This window comes from Otolemur garnettii, unplaced genomic scaffold (assembly GCF_000181295.1).
Source record: "Otolemur garnettii isolate 467f Iridium unplaced genomic scaffold, OtoGar3 scaffold00138, whole genome shotgun sequence".
Taxonomy (NCBI): domain Eukaryota; kingdom Metazoa; phylum Chordata; class Mammalia; order Primates; family Galagidae; genus Otolemur; species Otolemur garnettii.
In genome coordinates this window covers 5,272,061-5,291,567 of record NW_003852533.1, presented here as the reverse complement: position 1 = coordinate 5,291,567, position 19,507 = coordinate 5,272,061, and the positions used below count along the sequence as shown (strand labels likewise).

At 34.8% G+C, this 19,507-nt stretch overlaps 1 protein-coding gene across 1 annotated transcript in view; it reads right to left on the bottom strand.

The window, feature by feature from the left end:
* Nucleotides 1–19,507, bottom strand: part of CAND1 (cullin associated and neddylation dissociated 1) — a 41,355-nt gene that overhangs the window by 8,611 nt on the left and 13,237 nt on the right. Inside the window, exons 3-11 of the mRNA XM_003798538.3 lie at nucleotides 12,771–12,925; nucleotides 10,930–11,053; nucleotides 8,754–9,010; nucleotides 8,564–8,669; nucleotides 6,887–7,032; nucleotides 5,592–5,884; nucleotides 3,853–3,994; nucleotides 1,778–3,271; nucleotides 987–1,082 (exon numbers count right to left, since the gene is read on the bottom strand). Of these exons, the coding sequence (XP_003798586.1) occupies nucleotides 987–1,082; nucleotides 1,778–3,271; nucleotides 3,853–3,994; nucleotides 5,592–5,884; nucleotides 6,887–7,032; nucleotides 8,564–8,669; nucleotides 8,754–9,010; nucleotides 10,930–11,053; nucleotides 12,771–12,925 (2,813 nt within the window). The remainder of the gene's footprint in view (nucleotides 1–986; nucleotides 1,083–1,777; nucleotides 3,272–3,852; nucleotides 3,995–5,591; nucleotides 5,885–6,886; nucleotides 7,033–8,563; nucleotides 8,670–8,753; nucleotides 9,011–10,929; nucleotides 11,054–12,770; nucleotides 12,926–19,507) is intronic.

Sequence of the window (19,507 nt, the reverse complement as noted above, 5' to 3'; positions counted from 1 at the left end):
GGATAGAGTCCTTGACTGCTTTTTCAGCTTGGCTGCTGTTGGTATATACAAAGGCTACAGATTTATGAGTGTTGATTTTGTAACCTGAGACACTGCTGTATTCCTTGATCACTTCTAGGAGTTTTGTAGTAGAATCCCTGGTGTTTTCCAGATATAAGGCAATCCCTTTCTATCATTCAAATTGCCAATGGTGTTTTATTCGCTTTCTGGCACACTACAGAGTGGCACGTAGCTACAAATCCCTCAATCCTTCCTGCTGGCACCTCCATTCTCCTGTCCTAAAGTACCAAACTGATATTTTGAATGTCAAAGTGGTTTTGGCTACTACTAACCTTAGGAAAACCAATGATGAAACAATCACAACCAGGCAAGTTATAAAATCACAAATAATCCCAAAAGCTAATTTTTATCAATACAGAAATAAAGACAGCGTAGTTTTTCCTAGGTATCTCTAGTTCTTCTGGGAGTTAGCTCCACCCATTGTTACCCTTCTGAATTCTTTGGGTATTTCCATCCTTTATATGGGAGTCTCCATAGATTCCCTTAGGAATTGGAGGGTTATAAGCAATAATAAAAAATGGGGGCCCCAGAAGCTCTAATGAGACTCATTTACATGTGGGTGGAAACTTCTGACTGGTTAGAGCTAATATTTTGCTTTATCCATTAAAGTTGTTGTAGGTCATCTCAAAATTATGATTATTAAACATGTGTAGCTGACTATAAGGACATGCTGATATATTTACTAATTTCGATTATTTGAAAAATCATCCGACAACAACTTCAAACTCAGGATGACACACAATAGAAGCAAATGTAACTTGTTAAAGTTATAAGATCATACGGTATCAATTATCTTTATAATGAAATATCTTATGAACTTTTTGATTCCTTGGTAGATATTTTTAGTTGTTGAAATTAAGAGTTTCTTGACAATAATTCTATCTTCCCTCCAAATACTTAGGAGGTTTATTTTTCTTTCCACTTACCTATGCAGTTCTTCAATAGGGGATCAATAGGTTGTGGATGGTCAGAAATAGTGAACTTCACAGCTGTAACCACTGAACTTCGGGCATATGATGAGCCTAATTAAAAATAAATTGCAAGTCTATTGGAATGTAGTCCACTAAAATCCATGGACATCACTTTCAAACCACTTCAAATAATATTACTGTCTTCAATTCCTTAAAATTCTCTTTGGCTAAGAAGAGTAGTTCTTATTCCACTCATGATTCTAAAGGTGCAAAGTTTATCCACCTTATAAAATACAATCCATTAACTTTCAAAATAAACAGTTTCTTCTAGGAGGAGATGACCTAGAACAGCAGTGAGGGGTCTAGTCCTCACAAACCAGAACTGGTTAAATTTGTGAAGAGCTCATTAAAGTCTACAAATTTTTTTATTAAAAAAGAAAGTAATTTCTAAGAATGGCTTTTACTGTCTACTTGTTCTAGTGTGCATGACACTGCTAAATCTGGAAAGTCTTCTAGAGATATGTCTTTTTCACATTTTAAGACTAAATAGTAACATTAAAATGTAGCCATCACAAGAAATTACAATAGATTTATTTAACCACTATCTGATTATGTGCCATCCTCCTAAACAACTACCTGTCATTTGAATACAGCTTTGTATTGAAACAAAAGACAGTACTTTCTTATCATATACTTAGCTGTTACATGGAAGAAAATACAGACATGGTTTGACTTCATTAGGCATCTTTCAAGGTAATAAACTGTCAATAAAAAAATTTTTTTCAAAGGAAAAGCTAATTACCCACCTGATATCAAGTACCCTTTAAGCCGGGGAAGGAGAGTTTCTGGATCAATAAGAGTGAGTTTTCCTAGACATTCAGCAACAACATTTCTGGTTCCTTCCTCTGCACATTCACAGTGCTTTAGTAATAAGGCCCAAATGTTTTCAACATACGGTTTAAGGCCCACTACTGATGCAGAACTAATAATTTCCTTCAAGGAATGAAGCAGAAGATATTGCCTTTTGGGCTGACTGGTTATTTCTTGTAAGACAAATGGCAGGTATTCAGGAAGGTTCCCCACACTAATGCTGCCCAATGCATAGGATGCAGCTGATTTGACTTCTTCACTAGGAGATGAGAAAGCTTCTAATATTACAGATTTTAGTTCCAGCTGCCCGCTTAAATCAATATGATGCCCAACTTCTCCAAGAGAAAGCAGAGCTAAGAGACGAATGGAATCTGTAGACCTTGAGTTCTTGACATCTTGAATAAACTGACCTACCACAGCAGGCCCCTCTTTTGGGCATGCTCGAGTAAGGGCAGCCACACATTTGGCAATGGAGTAGTAAGACTGCTTATGGGTCAAAGCTGTGCTCTGAGAGTAAACTGGGCCAGTCAGCATGCGCAGCAAATCCATGTACCCTAGATTACTTGTTCCAGTGACAACCAGAGCTTGGAAAAAGTCTAGCATGGCGCTAAGAGCTCCCCCCTGCAATAAAGGTGACCTCACAAGTCCAATAAGTTCATTGAGAATGGATCCACTTATCTTGGAAAGGGAGGAGGGATACACTTTTGCCAGGGTAGTAAGAAAACTGATGGCCATCTGTGAAACATGCATATCACTTTCGCTGATAAGAGGTGGGAGCTCATCTAGAACAGCGTCAATCATAGCAGCTGTCAAGCTGTCACTGTAATTTTTTATTAGGATATCTAGGGCAGAAAGGGTACCCAGTTTCAAAGCTCTCTGGTTTTTCCTGAGAAATGAAGCAAGGATAGGAACCCCTTCTCCCAGGACAGGCCTCAAATCTATCTTCAAAGGTGACCCAGCAATTAGTGTCAACGCCTTTACTGTAGTTAACCGAGTAATTTCATTCTTTAGTCTCTCCAAGAAAATCTGAAGAGTATTAGGCAAGTCAGAACCCAAATTGTCTCCAAGGTTGCAAATAATCTGTCCCATACATGAAATAGCCCTTTCCTTGACTTCCTGGTCAATGTCGGCTGCTTTCAACCTCTTGATGGTACAGGTAAACAGATCTTTAATATAAGGAGTTGCATCAAACGAGGAAGGCTGATCTAAAGGACGAATTACTTTGACAAGCTGTTGAGTGACAAGAAGCGCTTCAGAGGTAATCTTGTAAAATGGGTCTCCAACACAAGCCACTACTGGAGGAACCAAAGCCTGCACGTGAGGGTGGAAGACTTGAGGAGAGTGGTTACAGAGGATAACGTACAGACACGACAAAGCATCGATCTTCAAATTTGATGAACTTGACTTATCATTTAGTGAGAAAATGATTCCTAAAAAGTTAACAACAAGAACAATCATTTATGTGTCATTTTAAGAAAGAAAAAATTAAAAATCAATGCCTAAAATACTACTAAAGTAGCCACTTCATCATATTATTTCTTTTTCTTCTTCTTTTTTTAAATTGAGACACAGTCCCACCATGTTGCCCTCACTAGAGTGTCGTGGTGTCATAGCTCACAGCAACCTCAAACTCAGGTTCAAGTGATTCTCCTGTCTCAGCCTCCCAAGCAGCTGAGACTACAGGCGCCCATCACAATGCCCAGCTATTTTGCTGCTGTTGTTGCAGTTGTTGTTGTTTAGCTGGCCCGGGCCGGGCTTGAACACACCAGCCCTAGTACATGTGGCCAGTGCCCTACCCACTGAGCACAGGTGCCGCCTCATCATATTATTTCTAAAGTAGAACAACTTTCATAACCTGTAATAAATATTAAAGCCAAAATTCTAAATTCAGGTATTCACGATGGGTAAGTTGTCAAACATTTCTCTTTTGAAAGAGAACAATTATTTAAGCTTATCTAAGTCTTATAAAAAGTCTGTCAGTCACAAAAGAGATTCACTGCCCCTTTCATACCTGGTACAAGTACAGGAATATGCTGCGTCAGGGCCCCAGGTAACACATTCACCAGCTCAGTTAACATGTTGAAGCAGCACTGCCGGGTCTTCACACTTTTCTCCTTCATCTGTTTGTGCAGAGCTTTGACAATGTTGGGAACCTGTAATTATCACATACTCATTAGCTGATTCAGCTGTTGGTATTTCCTCAGTACACACAATATGAACTATGGAGAATGAAAAAGGAGGGAATAATTTATCTTTTTTGTTAGATTACAAGTTCAGCTATCTACTACAATTGCTAATGCTAACAGAACATTAGATCTGAGCAGTGTGCTGCATGTATTCCGTATGTTCTCTGGTAACTACATTTGCCTGACACTTAAGAAATTAGAGCAAAGCCACCATTTAGTGTCCTTCAGAGCAAATAGTCTTCCTTAATTAATTTTAATCATGAAATATACACAACTAAAAAGAAATAAATCAAATAATAAAATATTTTCAATTCCAAACTTAGGAGTATTATTTATAAATGGTATTCTCAATAAAAATAGCACAGATAATCATCAAAAGAAGCAAGACAAATAATGGAAAAGCAACCACCGAAATCAGCCCTTTTTTGCTTTCAGTTTTTTTATAAGGAATCAATCTCACTATAACTATAGCTACACGTAAGCAAGGGTACCATGCATTTTGTTAGTCATTACAATTAAATAGGGTCTCTAGTGACATATCTTACAGATGCCAAGCTTTGGAGATTCTGAACGCCATTAAGTGCAAAGCAGGTGGGGATTAAAAACACAACCCCAACTAGAAAACTACACAGACACATATAACTGAATGATATTCTGAGAACTAGGGATAAAAGAAATTACTTAACTAATTTCTCAGAGCATTATCAGAATTCCTGGGGATTCTACTAAGCAATATCTTCTATGTATTTAATTGCTTATATCTTCCATATAATTTGCCTCATTTCCTTCTACAATGAATCTTTACTATTCACCTTTGTGAATAAATTTACCGCAAAAATGCACTTACTTGTACTACTCAAAAACAAGATATATTATATATGTCCCCTCCCCTTGTTTAATTCCTCTCAACATTTGCTTTGTCGTCTATAAAAATGGACCTAGTATTTTATGTACCCCATAGGGCTGCGGTAGGGATTATATATAAGGTAAGATAATGCCTGGCATGTACTAAATATTCAATAAATAGAAGCTTAAATGGCTCTGTCGTTTACAATCTTAAACATCCTAAAGTGAAAACCATGTATTTCGTTAATAATAAAGCTGGCATACATCAACCACTTACTATCAGTAGGCATTATACTAAACATTCTACGTAGATCATCTCAACTTTCATTACTCTGTATAAGTATTTCTAAGTAAATCCTTATACGCAAAGTGAGGTTTAATAAAATGACTAAATAATTTATTAAAGATCACCCAGCTAAACTAGGGTGAAACTAGCTGTATGAACACAAAGAATCCTACTTCACAGTTTTAAAGCTTTTCCATTAATATCAAAGATACAGATTACTGAATCTAAAAATTATTTTTAACATTTTTATCAAGGAAAATCAAGAATTCAGTTAGAAAAACAGTTTATAACTAATATAAATATGCATTAACTGCTATATAAACATATCCCAGAGCTGTTTCTCTAAAAATATCCTACAACTCGTATTTCCACATAAAAACAATTTAAAAAGAATATTTACTATTATATCCTAAATCTTACTTTTAAACCAACCTGACTCTGAAGCATCGTTAAGGGTGTTTCTCCCTGTTCCATCGCATCAGGGTCACATAGCCAACTTTGCACAGGACGAGTTTGCTTCAAAAGAGAAAGGTACGCATGAAAAACATCTGCCTTTACATTCTCTTCACGCTCTTTAAATCTGGATATCAGGGCAGGAGAGACGGTCTTGTAGAACTCCGGGAGCATTTCATGCCTTGTGCTAACGACAGCATCCAAGCACTTAGCAGCGGCACGCCTCACTTTCCAACTCATGTCATCATCATCACTGTACTCATCATCACTCCCTAAAGGGGAAGTTTTAATGTAAATAGGCAATTATGACAGGAGAAGTGTATTATTTAATCCTGTAAGTGAACTGATGTTGTTAAGACAGTTACTCCCACTTTTCCCAACATAGACAACAATACGTAGGCTTACAAACAACTGGAACTCAAATAGATACAGAGCTTATTATTTACATAAATTTATAGTTCTTTTTTAAAGATGGATGAAATTATAGATTTTATGGGGAAGTCACTACAGAAATTCAAAAAAAATCACACTAAAACATATTAGCAAAATCAACAAGAAGTCCACCAAGCCAGATGCTTGTATTTACCCATTTAAATATCTGAGTTATGATTCTTGCGATATAAACAAACAATTCAAGATGTGCAATACCTAAGTCCTTGAAGCAAACCCTAAGTCTAGATTAAATACCAAAATAACAGTGTTACATCAATCTTACAGGACTCAGAGATGCTTAGGACATTCACGAAAATTAAATGGTGCCTCAAAAAATGTTAAGCATTTTTCACAAACACAGCTAAAATAAGGAAATTAAAAATTCAAACAGAACTGCTCTAATATCTACAGTTAGAATTTTTTAAAAAATAATTTATCTCCTTACAAAAATGCTTTATAAAAAATCTGAGTAGTACTAAAGAACAAATCAAATTTAATTCATAACCAAGAGAAAGCAACTCTTATTACTACTCATAAATATAGATTTTTCTGTGCATTTTAAAAAAAATTGGGACATAACAATTTATGTTAGTCACTAATCAGTTATCTCATTAACAGCATTAATGTTTTTTAGACATAATTTTGAGTATGTTGCATAATATAGTTTAGTGCATAGATGTCTCTAACTTAATCAATTTGCTACTGTCAAATATTAAGGCTATTTCTATTTTCACTATTATACATAAATAAAATGATATAATTTGCAGTAAGCATGAACTCCATCTATAACACTGTGTCTTTCACAAAAATTTTATAGATTCCTTCTACTTAATTTGAAATACCTTGATCATCATCATCACCACCATCAGCATCCATTGCATTTTCATCTTCATCTTCATCATCATAATTATAATTAGGATCATAGGTAAGATATTTAAGACAAATATTTATAATAGTAGAAACATGAGGATATACTTCCTTAGGACATCTGAAGACAAAAACAAAAGATGCCCTGAATAGCTGAACTTTGTCCTTGATTCCTCATCTGCCACGTTTTGCTTTATTACCAACAATGACATAAGAAAGTGGTCCCCAGCCTATCTAACACCCAAAATCTTTGAATTTTTTTCTCCCAAAGATTTCATGTTTTGAAAGATTTACCCTTCAAATTAAACTTATTTAATCAACTTTAAGATAAATTTTTCAGCCGGGCGCAGTGACTCACGCCTATAATCCCAGCACTCTGGGAGGCTGAGGCAGGCAGATCATGTGAGCTCACAAGTTCAAGACTAGCCTGAGCTACAGCGAGACCCCGTCTCTAAAAAGGAGGCTGAGGCAGGAGGATCTCTTAAGCCCCGGAGTTTAAGGTTACTGTGAGCTGTGACACCATGGCATTCTACTGAGAGTGACAAAGGGAGACTCTGTCTCAAAAACAAAACAAAACAAAGAAAAACTTTTCCTTCACATTTTAGCTATGTTATGATTAATGTGGGCTAGTATATAGAGAAATCAGTATATGCTACTCTACCTTCACAAAATGTTACTAGAAGATCAAGCCCAGATGAACATGCTCTTTAGCAGTTGGGACTGTCTGCAAGGGTACCAGTGCACATTCATCTAGGCTTGGTTTTCTAGACATGGGTTGAGAGGACAGAACACATAAATCCACACAGGACCATCAAAGGAATAGTTTGTGTTTTTCAAATAAAGTAAAGACAAAAATGAATGCCACGACTTCAAATTTTAATAATGTATTGTGATTATAAAACCACTTCTCAAAACCATGAGTGGCAAAAGGTAACTGTAGAAAGCCACCAATGAGGTCTCAAAATACTGTGCTATTATATCAGCCAAAAAAAATCTGTTCCTCATCCCATATTTCTGTCTCGTACATAAATGCACAATTTTTACTAAACTTTTAAGATATATATCAGAACCAAGGCTTCCAAATTGAGAATCACTGTCCTACCCAAATACATGTGACAGACCTAATAAACTATTAAAAAATATGAAATTCACCACTATATATTAATTTATCCTGCTGCTCTCTCAGGATAGACTACACTATTACACTGGTATCTCTTCCCTTCTAAAGAGGCTAAAGTAACACCAAATAATTATAAATACCTTTCTCAAGTTCTTTAAATAAAGTTCTAACAATTTTTCCATGTTCTTTTAATGAAGTCCTAACAATCGGAAGGAAAAATTTTCAAAATAAATGTGATAACCACGTTTTATAAAAGATGACATTAGTTCCAAATATTGAATAGGTTATTTTTTGATAAGACATAAATTAAAACCCATTTCAAATCCAATTGGTCATTTCTCCTCACATACCTAACCTAGATCTTAATTATTATTCTATTCTTGAAGATAAACTTAAAAAGAAAATATAGAACATCTCGGTGAAGGGCAACTCAAAACTTTGACTTAAAATGTACAAAAGCAAATTATGCAACCAAATGTGTGAACCCCTGTCATATCCTCAAATTAATAAAGAAGAGCAGTTAAGAACTTACCTTCTTACAAATGATTCAAAGGCTTGAATGCAGTACTCTCTTAATTCATCATCATCGACATTACAAAACTTTACCACCAAAGGAATTATCTTCTCAAGGTATTCACCTAAGGAAAGCATTTTGATTCTTAAAAACACTCATTACGTTTTTCTAATTTAAGAAAACTTCAAAACATTGTAAAATTTCTTACCTATTCTGTGACCAGCTTGCCTACTAATAGCAGCAATACATTGTATGTAGGTTCTTGTTGTTGACATGGAATCATTTTTGGACAACTCTGACAAGAGATGTTCAATAAGATCTACAAAAACTATATTTCCACAGCTCATAACAAGATGACCAAGAGCAATAATGGTTCTTTTCCTCACTGCAAGTCTAGGGCTGGTCAACTGAGGGAGCAGACAGGTCAGAATTGAAGGATGGAAATTAACAAGAAGTCCTCCTTGCCTTAAAACAAAATTAAACAAAAAGAAAACAATAAATGAATTCAAAATGTTGGCACTACCAAAATGGCCTCTGACCTCAATGTAAATATTCAGAGTATAAATTTAGTTGAGACTAACCAAATTCAGAATAAATGGAAAATTGAATTTTCACCATCTCTACCAATGCAACTAAAAACCTGGGCTATATGAATGTAGCTTTGAAATTTATAGCCCTATACTCCTAGAATCTAGATCCACATCCCCAATTATAGGATATCCAACCACGTTGATTGGGAAAGAATAAATAAACAAAAAATACAAAGCAAAAATCAATGATCTTTTCTCCTTCCTAGGTCTCTAAATGATTTTCTCTAATGAGAAAGTTCACAATACTCAAAACCTCAACTTCTCTTGACTCTTTCCTCTCTCTTACTATCTGTCCTCTACACATCTCTATATTAAGTTTCATTGGTCCCACTGGTTCAACATCTCTCTCTCTTTTTTTTTTTTTTCACAGTTTTTGGCCAGGGCTGGGTTTGAACCCGCCACCTCTGGCACATGGGGCCAGCGCCCCATTCCTTTGAGCCACAGGCGCCACCCCAATCCAACATCTCTTTTCCAAAATCATTTTCACATGTGCAGTTCAATGAGTTACTCAAACACCTACAAAATGGCAGGACATTCCTAGTGATTTCATCACACACAAAATAAAAAGTCTGAATTATCACTGCTTATCAAATTAAGTATAAATTCTCTACCTAACTCAACATGACCCCAATCTAACTGAAGGATTTCCTACTACTTTCTATTAAGTCTATATTGTATAAAACCTGAATACTATGTTCCCCCACCCACACTACTTATACTAATGTAATTCTACATTGAGCACAACCACCTACTGAGGTGCTACTCATTCTTCAAACTTCAACTCCAGTGCTGCTCTTTCCAGAAAAAAACTTTCTTGGATCCTCCCCTTTTAAATCTCAAGACATGTTCCACTCCCAATTAGTCTTCAGTCCCATTCTGTCTTATCTCTTTGTGTACCCAGAGCACAGCTCCCCACTTCACATGCACACACCCTGCACATGAAGGCACCTGATTATTTTTAAGTTGACATGAATTTGCCACAGTACCATACACACGAATGATGATGATCTATTATGATTATGAAGACCTAGGAAAAACATGAAATCTGACAGGTCCTTTAGTGTTATCTTTTTCTACCTTCCAAAGTTTGACTTACAAAATCAAAAGGTAAGGCAACAAATATACAAAAGCCAAGTTCCTCGCTCCCCCACAACATGCAGTATAGACACAGCTGCTGAAGATTACCAGCATATTTTTAAACTGGAAAATCTGTAACTCCCACTGGCGGATCTCCTTATCTAAGTAGATGACTAAATACAAGGATAAAACAGGGCCAGGTGCAGTGGTTCAAATTTTAATTCCAGTACCATGGGCCACTGAGGCAGATCACTTGAGCTTGGGAGTTTGAGACCAGCCTAAGTAAGAGTGAGGTCCTATCCCTACTAAAATAAGAAAAATTAAACAGGTAAGATGGCTTGAGCCTACGAGTCTAAGGTTGCTGTGAGCTAGGCTGACATCACAGCACTCTAGCCCAGGCAACAGAAACTATGCCTTAAAAAAAAAAAAAAAAAAAAAGGCATGGCAAAAAAAAAAAAGTGTAAAACAAACTGTGCTGAAATTAAAATCTAATTTTATTAATAACCTTTCAGGTATATAAAACACATTTGCTATGCAATATTACAAAGTATAATTAGTTTCTTTCTCCCTTCATCCCCAACCTCACACATTTATAAAATAGCTACAATTTAAACATGAATAATTTGGACCAAGTTTTATAGTATTTACCACACAAGATTTTTAATAAATCAATCTAATATCTATATTGCAAGTAATGGAAGTAACAGGCACATTTACCTGCTCAACATATCAGCCATAATATCCAAAGCTTCTAGCTGAACAGACACATCTTCCTGTTTTGCTATTGCACTGGTGAGACGTCCAGTAATCTTTTTACATACATTAGCAGCCAATGCAGAGCCTGCATAAATAAGAAACCAAAAATAATTTCAGGCATATTGAAGTCTACCTTATATTCCTAGTAAGCTACGAAATATTTAACAACCCTGCACTTAACCATGAGACTCAAGATCTATACCAGAAAAAAAATGTATTTCAAAATAGGCTGTTTTACAATAAGCTAATTTAACAGACATAAATAACAATTACAGGTAACTGTAGAAGGGATATCAAACACAGGGCAAAAAACCCTTAAGATTCAGCAGATTCTACCAAATAACTATTTCTAGGTACTGACACAAGTGCTGGCCATAGGATCAGTCCTAGCTGTGGTGCTTATACCTCTGATCGAAAAGCAGCAAGGAGTGTTTCCTCTACTTGAGCCCTCTTCTAGTAAGACAGCCTTTTAAACTTCACTGAATTAAAAAGTATATATTCTGAGCTATAATACTCAGTAATTTCTTTAAAAAATAGACAGCTATAACCTTTAATAAGGTCCTTTCCAACTGAAAGATTCTATAACCTCATTATAAAGCAGAAATATTCCAGAATTCATAAATTAGGGTTATTACTATTCAAAGTAGGTCATGTTGTTACTGAGAAGTGAGAGAAAATAAAAGGAACAAGAAGCTGAATTCTTGTGAAACCCCCAAATTGGCTGTATACAAACATGTTTCAATGAAGAGGAAAAAAATGTAAATATCAATATAGCTAATACAATAACATACTTCAGAGTTCGTGAAATGTTTTACTGAATGAAGTAAATACTTCGTAAGGTTAAAATAACACTGGTATGATACAGTGGGAGAAGCATCAGGTTTGAATTAAAAAATTATGGATCTGAATCTTCATTCAACCAGGTACTTAAACTTTGGTGTGAATTAACTTAATCTCTCTGAATTTCCACTCCCCCATGTACAACAAGAAGGGACATTAAGACCTATATGTTTGGTGTTTAGACTAAATGAAATGACACATGCAGCATTTGACATGACAACTAGCACAGGGAATGACCAAGTGCATAGTGAAAACAACATACCCAGACTACATTATTACCAATCAAAATCTTCCCATAAAACACAGAGATGATAACTTCACCCCATTCACAGATGAAACAGTAACTTTTAGACTGCTAATTTTAGCAATAGTTCAGTAGTCAAGATCAATTTTAAAACTTACATTACCTAGACATTTTTGTAAGAGGTGAAAATCTACAACAAATTCATTAATCATAGTTAAAAATTTTTAATTACTAAGCTATAAAAGGCTCAGTTTTAATTAAAACTACTAGTAAATAGAACCATTTCACAGCTATGTCTGCACTGTGTTAAATTCTATAAATACTGATGAACAACAAAATTAATACCGGAATATAAAACTCATAATAGCTCATTTAGGGTTATCTTTCCCTCAGTGCATATATTAGCATAACTCTGGTCTGCAGTCATGGTACATACAAGAATAAAATATCTTGTTCCAACATATAAAAATTCTTCAGAAGTGGCATGCACAGGAGATACTAAAATTCAATGATGATAATATTCATTTAAACTGAATTTATTTTTAAGAAAAATAAGGGTTCAGATTTTAATTTTTCTTTATCATTCAAAGGGATGCCCACAAAGATCTTTAAGGACACCCACCACTCTCCCTCCTTGACCGGGGTCGGGGAGGGGGGAGTTAAGGAGAAATACTTCTATGTAAAATGAAAACAGGAAGAAAAAAGTGCTCTTGCTTACCACTGGAAGCTGGAGGAAGTTCTCCAATTACTGTTTTAAGACCAATACTCGAAATATCTCGAAGTTGTTCTTTATCAGAAAGCATGTTAGTGCAGAGGGTATCTACAATTGTCTCTACTTGGTATTCTTTCACTTTACTCACTAAAGGGCCGAGACTGTAATACAAAAAGAAAAAAATGTTTTAATCCAAATAAACACAAAAAATCAAAAGTATGTAAACAGAAACTGCCTAGTTCTGCCCAGAACTATCGTAAAGTATACATTATGCTTGTATCATTAGTATATAAATATGTGTATAAAGAAAACAGAAACTGCCAGTTCTGCCTAGAACTGTCAACTTAAAGTATACATCATCCTTGTATCATTAGCATATAAATAAGGGTATAAAAGAAATTTTTGATTGGTAAGATCCCTTTAGTTGGGTTTCCAACCTTTTCCCATTGATTTCCTTCATAGCATCACAAAACTGAAGACTCTAGCTCTTTAAATACAAAGAGAACTGTCTATTTATTTATTTATTTCCAGATTAGGGTCTCACCAGGTGGGCCTCAAACTCCTGGGCTAAAGTAACATTCTCATCTCATCCTCCCAATTAGCTGGGACTATAATAAGCTCAACCACAATATCCAGGAAAAAACTTTTAAAAATAAAAAGGCTGGCTCAGCACCTGTAGCTCAAGAGGCTAGGGCGCCAGCCACATATACCAGAGGTGGCAGGTTCGAATCCAGCCCGGCCTTGCCAAACAATGACAACTATAACCAAAAAAATAAAAAATAAAAATAGCCAGGTGTTGTAGCGGGCGCCTGTAGTTCCTCTTACTTGGGAGACTAAGGCAAGAGAATTGCTTAAGCCCAAGAGTTTGAGGTTGCTGCAAGCTGTGATTCTACAGCACTCTACGCAGGGCGACAGCTTGAGACTCTGTCTCAAAAAAATAAATAAATAAAAATAAAAAGGCTAATTAAGATTTTGCTCCTAACAAGTTTTACCTAACATGGAAGTTCCTATACATTTCCAGTTGAGCATCCTTAATCTGAAAATCTGAAACTTTCTGAGCACCATCATGATGTTACAAGTAGAAAATTCTACATCTTATAGCACACCATGGGTCACAGTGAAGACTTTAAGTACAAAATTATTACCATTTTCCCCTGTTCACCCTTAATACACAAAATAATTTGAAAATTGGCATAAAATTACCTTCAGGCTATGTGTATAAGGTGTATATGAAACACAAATGAATTTCATGTTTAAACTTGGATCTTACTTCCAATATATGTCATTATGTACATGCAAATTTTTTTTAAAAAAATCCAAAACCCCACTTCTGGTCCCAAGCATTTCAGATAAGGAACATTCTATCACCAAACTCCACTTCAGAAACCAAGGAATATCTACTGTCTTTGAGTCTCCTTTATGTGTAACAAAGTATGTTTTATTTCTTGTCTAAACTTTAAAAACATAAAGTAATTGGTTATAAGAACTAAAGCACTTTGCATATACGCTTGTTAGTACTGTACACTGTACTGCAAGTTTGTATTCTACCCACTAGTTGAACGACTTCAAGAGGCTGTAGAAAAGTCCTTCCCATAGACTTTAGCATATAGTAGGTAAGTATAGTGCACTAATATTCAGTGAGAAGCCACTGTACTGTGTCCTTAGTATAATAGCAGGTTAAGTTTGGTGTATGTATAGTCACTGATAAGTCACTATATTCAACATTACTGGATAACAAAGGAGGTATCCTATCTTTGAAAACTTATCTGTTTGGTGAGGCAAGGAACACACGACTATGAAATAAAGTTGGCATTCACTACCTTAAATAATTTTTTTAAAAACTGTAAAATTCATGTTACCATTTATAGGGCCAAGAAATTGCAAGAGATTGCACACTAATAGTTCAATATTTAGGTATGGGGCTTTCATGGGATACAGTTAGAAAAGAAGAGCATTTCAAATGGGAAGAACAAGTCTTTGTACAGAACAGAGACTACAGTCAGTAGAATGCATACTGAAACAAAGTGGGAGCAACAGAATTGCTTAAAAGGCAGATGGAAAATACAACTGTAAAGACCAGGCCCCAGGTTATTACAAAGAACCTTTAAACGCAGGGCAATGAGTTTAAATGTCATAAAATTATTCATAGAAATAAATCCATCTTTTCAAGCATAAGTGATGTAATAAAAATACTTTAATTTAATAAAGGCTCATATCAGTGTCCCCCACACAGTTGTTTAATAAGTAAAGGCCAATTGCTTTACTAGAGAGGTAGTAGGCAGCACAAGCCGGGGAATTAACAGAAAGAAAAGAATAGACTGAAATGTTCACTGGAGAAATTCAAGAACAGCCCAATCTAGAGTGATGAAAGTGGCAACAGAAACACAGCAGGGACATGGGGAAACCTAACATGAAACAAGTTCACCTGTTAGATGAAAATTGAGAGCAGAGATAAAGGAACTCTAAAAATGAATTCGGAGAGTTCTTTCAGCAATGACAAAACAGTTTGGCTGAAATAACCCTTCTGCAGGTTAACAATTATAAAATCTCTAAAACTATCTTTTAGAAAACAATTTCAACGACAGAAAACAATGGATCAAAAACAGATGGAGAAAAAGTCTATCTAGAATTCCATATCCAGTGAAATTACCCTTCAAATGGAGATAAACTAAAAACAATGTCAGATAAACAAAAGCAAAGAATTCATTACTGAGAGACCCATGCTGCAAAAATTGCCAAAGGAGGTTCTTTAGTCTAAATGAAAATTAAACCAGATGGTAACCTGGATTACAGAAAAAAACCACCAGAAATGGGTACATGTGTACATATACAAAAGGATATTATTTAAAGAACTACATTTTTTTCTTTGAAGTATAAATAATGCTGATTGTAGAAAAACATACACATACAGAAGCACAGGAAGAAGTAGATGGAATCATAATATGGTAGGGTAGTAATTTATACCAAATAGTACAACACTAACTTCTAAAAGACTATGATTAATTTAAGATGAAAGTCATAATCCCTACTGAGAATGACAAATAATATAAACAGATAAATCTAAGTTGAAGAGTAATCAAAATGAGATATTTTAAAATAGGAATTCCCAACTTTTTGGTCTAGGATTCCTTTCTAATGCTTTAAAAATCACTGAAGATCCCAAAGAACTTTTATATGGGTATACTTGTCAATGTTCATCACATCAAAACTTAAAAATAATAAAACCCATTATAGGTTAGCATAAGTAACATTTTAAGAACTATATTCTCAAAAATAAAAAAATAGAATAGTACTGTTTTACATTTCTGTAAATTTTTTAAATGTTTTGAGATTAAAACAACTGGATTTTCATATTTGCTTTTGCATTCAATCTGCTGTAATGGATCACATGTCATGTGGCTTCTGTGTACTTAGAAGAAAGTAAGAGTCAACAAGGAAAGTAACACATTATTATTCATGTGACAGTTTTGACTCTTTCAGAGCTGCAGGATACCCCAGCCCTTGCCCTCCCAAATCAAACCTTGAGAACCACCACTATAATGTGTTTCATTAACTCAAAATGAGGTGAGGGGAAAATACCAACAACAAAAAACATAAACAAACAAAACACGAAGTAAAATGGTACATCTAAATCCAACCATATCAGTATTTACAATAAAGGTCTATGAGCTAAACACTCTTATTAAAGAGCAGAAATTATAAAACACAAAAGAAAAAAGCAAGATCTAAGTATAAGAAATATCATTTGATGACATAAATACAGTTAAAACAGTAAGTAATAGCAAAAGACACACCATGTACACACACTAACCTTTAAAAAGCTGGAGTGGCTATGTTATTCACATCAAAGAAAATATATTTCAAGGTAATGTATATTACCACAGATAAAGAGAAACATTTTATCCTCATAAAAGCGGTGAATCGCAAAGAGACAATCATAAATGTGCATATACCTAGTCACTGACAAATTCTACCATGTATGTACCTAGTCAGTGATGGATTCTAATGTGCATGTACCTAAGTCACTGACAGAGATTCTCTATAGGACCAAACTTTAGTCACTCTCCTCAGAACCCTCTTCTCACAGGTCTTGACACTGACCCTTGTCCTTGCTGGGCCTAAACAGCCCAATTGCAGCAAGAATCCTACTACCCTTGATGACAATTTCTGTGTAATTTTCTATCCCCTGACCACCTATTTCTGCTTGTCCTTCTATTTGGAGTTGAGCCCAATCTCTCTTTCCTATTATGACAAGTCTTTGAAATTTACCGGATTTTGTCTTTAACATCGCATAGCTTTAAAACGCATGAAGGAAAATCTGACATTACATAAGATAAAGATATATCAACAAACACAGCTGGAAATTTTAACACTCCTCTCAATAACAGTCAATAGATTAACAAAAGGGAAAAAAAATCAGAAAGGATATAAATGTGAACACTACCAAATACCAAACTGATTTATTTATAAAACACTTTACCCAATAAATGCAGAACAGACTTTCAAGTATCTACTACAGACTACCATAAAACATCTCAATAAATGTTTAAAATAAAAGGATCCTAAACATTAGCGACTATTGTTCTCTCACTACAATGGAATTTAATTAGAAACCAGTAAAAATAAATATCTAGATAACCTCCAAATATTTGTAAATTGTTTCTAAGTAACCAATGGATAAAAAAAATCACAACAAAGAGTAAAAAGAGTTGAACTACTCACAACAAAGAATCACCTAGTCCAAAAATTAAATAGTTGCAAGGCTCAAAAACCCTAAGCTATACTTCAAGTGTTGTACTGGTGTCAGGACAGAAAGGTCAATGGAACAGAATGAAGTCTGGAAAGAGACCCATACTTCTATAGTCAGTTGATTTTTTGATGACACAGATGCCAAAATAATTCAACAGGGAAAGGAAGGTCTTTTAAATAAATGGTGCTAAAACAGATGGATATCCACGTGGAAATAAAAAATTAACTCACATCCTTTACAAAAATTAATTCAAAAAAACTAAAAGTAAAGGGTTTTAAAACTACAAGGCCTGTTAGGAGAAAATTTTTACAACCTAAGGTAAACAAAGAATTCTTAGGACATAGAAAACAATAACCATAAAAGGAAATTTTTATTTGTTTATAAATTAAACATTAAAGTTTAAAACTTAAGCTTGAATTGGAAGACAACCAAAATTTGGTAATAAAAAGACAAACTCAATTGAAAAATACATAAATGGCCAATGAACATACAAAACCATGCTTGACATCATTATTATCAGTGACATGTAAATTAAAACCACACCTACACAGCTACTGCAATGGCTAAAACCAAAGACCAACACAACCAAGTGCTGTTGACTGTGTAGCAGCCAGTACATTCATGTAAAATAGTACGTACACTTTGAGAGACAATTTGCTATTTTCTCTATAAGCTAAATGGAAAAAGCAATTTCACTCTTGGTTATCTAACAGTAAGAAATAAAGACATATATCCTAAATGGGACCAGTACAAGAACATTCACTGTCTATTTATTCACAATAGCCAAATGCTAGAAAGAAACCAAAACTGGCCCTATCAATAGACTTCTATTAAATAATTAACAAAAAGGCATGGATTGCTAATATATTCAACATGGATGAATTTCACAGATGTTATGAGAGCAAAAAAAGCCAAACCCAACAAAAGAATACATATTGTATAATTCCATTTATATGAAGTTCTATAATAGGCAAAACTAACTTAAGGTGAAAAAAATGAACAATGGTGATCTTGACTAGGGATATATAAGGGTATAATTATACCTTTTCAAATACAATTGAATGCAATCTTTGGGAAAAGGTCTATCTTTTCTCCAATGAAGTCTTCTTCACAATATACCTTACATCCTATTTTACTTCACTGGTCTATTAATTTAATGTCCCACTAACTCACTGCTTTTATTGTAGAGACATAACAGTATGTTTCCCATATCGTTAGACTAACTACACACCTCCATCCCCAAGAGTCATCCTACCTTTTCAATTTTCTTGGCTGTCTTTAGCACATGCTCACTCCCACCCCCAAAACAGTCAATTTGTCTAGCTTTTGGAAAAAACAATGATTTTTCCAATTAGGTCAGCATTAAATTAATGTGAACTGACCTTTATGATATTGAGTTATCCTATCTAAGGACATGGGATGTCTTTACACTTGTTTAAGTACATTTCTTATATCAGAATATTTTAACATTTTCCTTCCATACATTTAGTAAAAGAGAAAACTGTAACACTACTTTATATCATACAATGCTCTCAAAGTCACTACTATATATACCATATAACTCTCTCAAAGTCACTACTGTAACATTTCTTGTTGTATAAACTCCTAGGTATTTTGTCTTTCTGTGGCTATAATTAATAGTATTCACTTCCACATCTTCTAACTGGTTATACTGTCTACAGGAAAAGCTACTGATACTCCTATCAGCAAATAAAAGGTACTTTTATAAATTTTTTTTTTTTTTTTTTTTTTGAGACAGAGACTTAAGCTGTCACCCTGGATAAAGTGCCATAGCATCACAGCTCACAGAGCAACCTCCCCTGGGCTCAAGCAAGTCTCCTGCCTCCACCTCCCAAGTAGCTGGGACTATAGGCACCCGCCCACCACAACGTCCGGCCATATATATATATATATATATTTTTTTTTTTTTTTTTTTTTTTGGTTGCAGCTGTCATTGCTGTTTGGCGGGCCGGGGTGGAAACTTGCCAGCTCA